At 50.0% G+C, this 7,641-nt stretch overlaps 1 protein-coding gene across 1 annotated transcript in view; it reads left to right on the top strand.

Moving 5' to 3' along the window:
* Window positions 1-6,740, top strand: part of SUCLG1 (succinate-CoA ligase GDP/ADP-forming subunit alpha) — an 85,610-nt gene extending 78,870 nt beyond the window's left edge. The window contains 1 exon segment of the mRNA XM_075332607.1: window positions 6,284-6,740. Coding sequence (XP_075188722.1) covers window positions 6,284-6,310 — 27 coding nt within the window. The 3' untranslated portion in view covers window positions 6,311-6,740.
* Window positions 6,741-7,641: the final 901 nt, after the last annotated feature.

Genomic DNA, 7,641 nt, shown 5'->3' with positions numbered 1-7,641 from the left:
CCAGGCTTGCAGCTAGATCCTTGGTTGCAGTTGAAGATGGAGCGGCACTTAAAGATGCCACTGACAGGCAGATGGAGCTCTGGCTGAAATCCATCTATGAAGCGATTGGAGCGTCATTAGCGCCTTCTTTTGCGGCCGTATGGGCACTCCAAGCTATCACGGCCGGGCTTGCGCGAGTCGACTCAGTCACACGTGCATTTGCCCCGCAGGTAGCACCATTGACCTCGCAAATGACGGCATTCGCGTCGTACGCGATTAATGCTGTTCTTGACGCTACAAGCCGCACGGCAGTGGCGTCAGCCAACTCCGTTGTTTTGCGTAGGGCCCTGTGGTTGAGACATTGGAAAGCAGATTCTCATTCCAAGAAGTGCTTAACCAATTTGCCTTTTTCTCGTGACCGATTGTTTGGAGAGCGTTTGGATGAAATCATCAAACACTCCAAGGGTAAGGACTCTTCCTTACCGCAACACAGACAAAACAAACCCCAACAGAGGAGGGGTCAGTCTGGTTATCGGTCCTTTCGAGGACCGGGCAGGTCCCAATTCGCCTCGTCAAAAAAGACTCAAAAAGACCAGAGACGCTCAGATTCTTGGAGGTCTCAGTCACGCCCAAAAAGGCCAGCCGGAGGAACCGTTGCCAAGACGGCGTCCTCCTGACTTGCGGTCTCCGATTCCCACACCCGCGGTCGGTGGGAGGCTGTCCCACTTTGGCGACATTTGGCTGGCAAGCGTCAAAGACCGTTGGGTGGGAGATATTCTGGCTCACGGGTACAGGAGAGAGTTCAGTTCTCGTCCGCCAACTCGTTTCTTCAGAACTTCTCCACCACCAGACCGAGCCGATGCTCTGTTGCAGGCGGTGGCCGCTCTAAAGGCGGAAGGAGTGGTGACCTCCGTCCCTCTTCAGGAACAAGGTCACGGTTTTTACTCAATCTGTTTGTGGTCCCAAAAAAGGACGGATCGTATCGACCCGTCCTGGATCTAAAGTTGCTCAACAGACACGTAAAAGTCAGGAGGTTTCCGGATGGAATCCCTACGCTCCGTCATAGCCTCAATGTCTCAAGGAGATTTTCTAGCATCAATAGATATCAAAGATGCGTATCTCCACGTGCCGATTGCACCAGAGCATCAGCGTTTCCTACGCTTCGTCATACACGACGAGCACCTACAGTTCGTAGCGTTACCTTTCGGTCTGGCAACAGCCCCCCGGGTCTTCACCAAAGTCATGGCAGCAGTAGTAGCTGTTCTGCACTCGCAGGGTCACTCGGTCATCCCGTATCTAGACGACCTGCTTATAAAGGCACCCTCTCAAGAGGCATGCCAACACAGTCTGAAGGTGGCGCTAGACACTCTCCAGACTTTCGGGTGGATTATCAACTTTCCAAAGTCTCATCTAACCCCGACCCAATCTCTGACTTATCTTGGCATGGAGTTTCATACTCTATCAGCGATAGTGAGGCTTCCACTGGACAAGCAGTGCTCGCTACGGACTGGAGTGCAATCTCTCCTTCAGAGCCAGTCGCACTCACTGAGGCGCCTCATGCATTTTCTAGGAAAGATGGTAGCAGCAATGGAGGCGGTCCCGTTCGCACAGTTTCATCTGCGCCCTCTACAATTGGACATTCTACGCCAATGGGATGGGAAATCTACGTCCCTCGACAGGACTGTCTCCCTCTCTCAGACTGCCAAGGACTCTCTGCGTTGGTGGCTTCTCCCCAACTCATTGTCACAGGGAAAGTCGTTCCTTCCCCCGTCCTGGGCAGTGGTCACGACAGATGCGAGCCTATCAGGGTGGGGAGCGGTGTTTCTCCAACACAGGGCTCAGGGGACGTGGACTCAGGAAGAGTCCACCCTGCAGATCAATGTTCTGGAAATCAGAGCAATCTATCTTGCCTGCGAGCCTTCCAACAATGGCTGGAAGGCAAGCAGATTCGGATTCAGTCGGACAATTCCACGGCGGTGGCGTACATCAACCACCAAGGGGGAACACGCAGTCGCCAAGCTTTTCAAGAAGTCCAGCGGATTTTGACGTGGGTGGAAAGCAGAGCGTCCACCATATCCGCAGTTCACATCCCAGGCGTGGAAAACTGGGAAGCAGACTTTCTCAGTCGCCAGGGCATGACGCAGGAGAATGGTCCCTTCACCCCGGACGTGTTTCAGCAGATCTGTTGCCGCTGGGGGACGCCGGACGTCGATCTGATGGCGTCACGGCACAACAACAAGGTCCCAGTTTTCATGGCACGGTCTCACGATCACCGAGCGCTGGCGGCAGACGCCTTGGTTCAGGATTGGTCGCAATTCCGACTCCCCTATGTGTTCCCACCTCTAGCATTGTTACCAGAGTTCTCCGGAAAACTCGTCGCTCCAGACTGGCCAAGAAGGTCGTGGTACCCCGGATCTGTGGCATCTCACGGTAGGCCAACCGTGGGCACTACCAGACCGTCCAGATTTGCTGTCTCAAGGGCCGTTTTTCCATCTGAATTCTGCGGCCCTGAACCTGACTGTGTGGCCATTGAGTCCTGGATCCTAGCGGCCTCAGGTTTTATCTCATGAAGTTGTTGCCACAATGAGACAGGCTAGAAAACCATCCTCAGCTAAGATCTATCACAGGACGTGGAAGATATTCTTAGCGTGGTGCTTGGCTCAAGGGTTTTCTCCCTGGCCATTTGCATTGCCAATTTTTCTTTCCTTCCTGCAGTCTGGGTTGGAAAAAGGTTTGTCGCTTAGCTCTCTTAAGGGTCAAGTCTCCGCGCTATCCGTATTCTTTCAGAAGCGCTTGGCACGGCTTTCTAAAGTACGCACGTTTCTCCAAGGAGTTTGTCATATCGTTCCTCCTTACAGACGACCATTGGAACCCTGGGATCTGAACAAGGTTCTCCTTGCTCTCCAGAAGCCGCCTTTCGAGCCTTTGAAAGAGGTTCCCCTTTCTCGGCTTTCACAAAAGGTAGTTTTTCTTGTGGCGGTCACGTCTCTTCGAAGAGTGTCCGAGCTAGCGGCGTTATCTTGCAAATCTCCCTTCCTGGTGTTTCACCAAGACAAGGTAGTACTGCGTCCAATTCCAGAGTTTTCTCCCAAGGTGGTTTCTTCCTTTCATCTCAATCAGGATATCACTTTGCCATCTTTGTGTCCGCATCCAGTTCACCAATTTGAAAAGGGTTTACATCTGTTGGACCTGGTGAGAGCACTCAGGATTTACATTTCTCGCACGGCGCATCTACGCCGTTCTGATGCGCTCTTTGTCCTAGTCGCTGGTCAGCATAAGGGATCGCAAGCTTCCAAATCCACCCTGGCGCGGTGGATCAAGGAACCAATTCTTCACACATACCGTTCTGCTGGGCTTCCGATTCCATCTGGACTGAAGGCCCATTCTACCAGAGCCGTGGGTGCGTCCTGGGCATTGCGGCATCAGGCTACGGCTCAGCAAGTGTGCCAGGCGGCTACCTGGTCGAGTCTGCACACGTTTACCAAACACTACCAAGTGCATACCTACGCTTCGGCAGATGCCAGCCTAGGTAGACAGGTCCTTCAGGCGGCGGTGGCCCACCTGTAGGAAGAGGCTGTCTGACAGCCCGTTCATGTGGTATCTTTTTACCCACCCAGGGACTGCTTTTGGACGTCCCACTGTCTGGGTCTCCCAATTAGGAGCGAAAAAGAAGAAGGGAATTTTGTTTACTTACCGTAAATTCCTTTTCTTCTAGCTCCAATTGGGAGACCCAGCACCCGCCCTATTTGTTCTTAGGGTTTCGTTTTTCGGGTGCACATGTTGTTCATGTTGTTTCTTAAGTTCTCCGATCTTGTTATCGGATTTAATTTGTTTTTGAAACTGTTATTGGCTTTCCTCCTTCTTGCTTTGGTACTAAAACTGAGGAATCCGTACTCCTACGGGAGGGTGTATAGCCAGAAGGGGAGGGGCCTTACACTTTTAAGTGTAGTTCTTTGTGCGGCCTCCAGAGGCAGTAGCTATACACCCACTGTCTGGGTCTCCCAATTGGAGCTAGAAGAAAAGGAATTTACGGTAAGTAAACAAAATTCCCTTCTTCCCCCTCTCTCTCTTTCCCCCTCTCTCTCTTTCCCCCTCTCTCTCTTTCCCCCTCTCTCTCTTTCCCCCTCTCTCTCTTTCCCCCTCTCTCTCTTTCCCCCTCTCTCTCTTTCCCCCTCTCTCTCTTTCCCCCTCTCTCTCTTTCCCCCTCTCTCTCTTTCCCCCTCTCTCTCTTTCCCCCTCTCTCTCTTTCCCCCTCTCTCTCTTTCCCCCTCTCTCTCTTTCCCCCTCTCTCTCTTTCCCCCTCTCTCTCTTTCCCCCTCTCTCTCTTTCCCCCTCTCTCTCTTTCCCCCTCTCTCTCTTTCCCCCTCTCTCTCTTTCCCCCTCTCTCTCTTTCCCCCTCTCTCTCTTTCCCCCTCTCTCTCTTTCCCCCTCTCTCTCTTTCCCCCTCTCTCTCTTTCCCCCTCTCTCTCTTTCCCCCTCTCTCTCTTTCCCCCTCTCTCTCTTTCCCCCTCTCTCTCTTTCCCCCTCTCTCTCTTTCCCCCTCTCTCTCTTTCCCCCTCTCTCTCTTTCCCCCTCTCTCTCTTTCCCCCTCTCTCTCTTTCCCCCTCTCTCTCTTTCCCCCTCTCTCTCTTTCCCCCTCTCTCTCTTTCCCCCTCTCTCTCTTTCCCCCTCTCTCTCTTTCCCCCTCTCTCTCTTTCCCCCTCTCTCTCTTTCCCCCTCTCTCTCTTTCCCCCTCTCTCTCTTTCCCCCTCTCTCTCTTTCCCCCTCTCTCTCTTTCCCCCTCTCTCTCTTTCCCCCTCTCTCTCTCTTTCCCCCTCTCTCTCTTTCCCCCTCTCTCTCTCTTTCCCCCTCTCTCTCTCTTTCCCCCTCTCTCTCTCTTTCCCCCTCTCTCTCTCTTTCCCCCTCTCTCTCTTTCCCCCTCTCTCTCTTTCCCTCTCTCTCTCTTTCCCTCTCTCTCTTTCCCTCTCTCTCTCTTTCCCCCTCTCTCTCTCTCTTTCCCCCTCTCTCTCTCTTTCCCTCTCTCTCTCTTTCCCTCTCTCTCTTTCCCTCTCTCTCTCTTTCCCTCTCTCTCTTTCCCTCTCTCTCTCTTTCCCTCTCTCTCTCTTTCCCTCTCTCTCTCTCTTTCTCCCTCTCTCTCTCTCTTTCTCCCTCTCTCTCTCTCTTTCTCCCTCTCTCTCTCTTTCCCTCTCTCTCTCTTTCCCTCTCTCTCTCTTTCCCCCTCTCTCTCTTTCCCTCTCTCTCTCTTTCCCTCTCTCTCTCTTTCCCCCTCTCTCTCTTTCCCCCTCTCTCTCTCTTTCCCTCTCTCTCTCTTTCCCTCTCTCTTCTGTCAGATCACCTTCCTCTCTCTTTCAGATCGCATGACTAGAGTGCCCGCCCATAATCTGCAATGAAAATGAAAGTATCGGAGCGGATGTTGTTTTATCCGTCGGATACCGAATAGTGGCTTATACATTTGCTCATCCCTAAATTGACGATTTCTCCACTTTTGAAACGTTCTTCCTATCTTCCAATACAGTATAAGCTCAAATAATTGGTGTTATTGAAAACTACAACTCTTCCTGCCGCTTATGGCTACCACTTCAAATATAAGTTATGGTTCTAGAAAGAAAGAGATAAGGGAGGGGTTAGGAATGAAAGCACAAAAATAAATTAAAGGGTAAGGACAGCCCTGGACACAAGGACCCGAGTTGTCTTTGTAGGACAAGTCTACTCAATCCATTAAAAACAGAAGCCTGACACGAGTGAACAGCGCTCTAAAGTGACTGTCCCACTCAGTGTAAATACTGCAATTTAATAAAAAAAAGTTGTTTTTTTGGGAGGGGGGGTGCCGAAAAACTAATTTAATTGACGAGCAAGGTGGATGAGACAGCAGGGTACGTTTCTGCAGTGCCGAGTGATTTGTGAGCTGTAGAGGTTTGTCCCTTGCACATGATGGCAGCAGAGGATCGCGCTTCCGTCAGACGTTGCTGGTGACAGGCAGATGGAGAGCCAATTTGTACGGTTTTTGTTATGGTGCTCTGTGGATGTCTTTTGTGCTAATTTAAGCAAGGTGTGATTTACCGAGGTTATAGGTGGCAGATCTGCAACTACATGCAAATACCCAAGTGCTTCCCCTGCTCGCTCCACGCGTCCTTCACCTTCCCGTGTATCCGGAGCGTCCTATAGAGCTGCGTTGCGTCTGTGTCATCCCTGTGCCCGCACTACACAGAAAAAATATAATTAAATGGCCAGGTGTTAATCTGAAGGCGGCGTTTGCCTACAGCTTGTTCCATGTCACTAACATACGTTATTTATCTCCCCGCAGGAATTCGAGAAGAGGAAAATGCTGTAAGTGAGGAAGGAGAGACGCAGCAGCAGCAGCACATAATCGCGTCTGCGTCGTTTCCTTTTCGTCCGGATCTTCCTCCCTCCACACCGGTGTCTTTGCACAGCCACATGTGAAGCCATAACTGTTATATTACCCCGTCCCCCGACATGAAGAGGATCTCTCTGTGGATCTGCTCACTAGACTGTACAGCCTTCCTAAAATAAATATTTCCATTTATTTTGGATCCTAAATTCGTGTTCTGCTTTTTAATGAAACCACTGTCAAGTTTTGATGATTTTGTAAAATGATGATGTAACTTACCGGGGACAGGAATTCTGACCCAAATGCAAGTTTCCTGTTTGCACCATAATCTTGGCATATAAAAGTTGCAAAATGTGTTTGTAATACCCTTTGTGAAATATTAAAATTTTTGGTGTTTTTACACCATCTGCAACACTTTGTTAATATTTGAGTGGAGCTTAGATAGCGGAGACCAAAGCTTAGGGTAGCCCAACAGATTCACTGTACATTACACTAGAAAATAGTGATAATTTCTAAGGATGATCGAATATCACAAATATTCGGCAATATTCGGTTTGGCGAATATTCGACGAATAGGTCGCCGCTATGCGAATATTCGATGCGCAATGTAAGTATGGGAAGCCCAAATAGTTGCTATTCGGCAACTATTCGGGTTTCCCATAGACTTACATTGCGCATCGAATATTCGCAAATAGTCGAATAGTGGCATAGCCGAATATTTGAGGTATTCGATCATCCCTAATAATTACGTCAGAGAATGTATTAAAGTTGAATATTTCTGATGCTAAAATATTCTCCAAATTTACGAAGTGTAGTGCTGGGTACACCTAGACTGTGAAAGTCCGGATTCGCACGGGATCCCTAGTACCCGTGCATAGATCCCAAGCCTGGAGTTCTAAGAGAGCTATCTGGATCCGGCTACCTGTGTAATTAAAAAAAATAAATAAAGGAAAAAGAAAATAAGAATAAAGCAGGAGCGTTATACTTACCAGTCCCCTCGCCTCTGTGAGGCTATGTGCCCACGCTGCGGAAAATGCGCGGATTTTGCCGCGGATTTTCTGAAAATCTGCAGCAGCGGCACTTCCAAGCCATTTCAATGGCATTTTGGAAATGCTGTGTCCATGCTGCGGATTTTTCCGCGGCGGATTTGCCGCGGATTTTGATCCGGAAAAATCTGCAGCATGTCAATTATTGTTGCGGATTTTGGCTATAGAATGGGGGGGGGGAAATTCGCATCAAAATCCGCGGTAAATCCACGGCAAAAAAAAGGTGCGGATTTGCCGCGAAAGTGGCGGATTTTCATGCAGAAAAAT

This window comes from Anomaloglossus baeobatrachus, chromosome 1 (genome assembly GCF_048569485.1).
Source record: "Anomaloglossus baeobatrachus isolate aAnoBae1 chromosome 1, aAnoBae1.hap1, whole genome shotgun sequence".
In the NCBI taxonomy this organism is placed as follows: domain Eukaryota; kingdom Metazoa; phylum Chordata; class Amphibia; order Anura; family Aromobatidae; genus Anomaloglossus; species Anomaloglossus baeobatrachus.
This window is presented reverse-complemented; position numbering and strand designations above follow the sequence as displayed.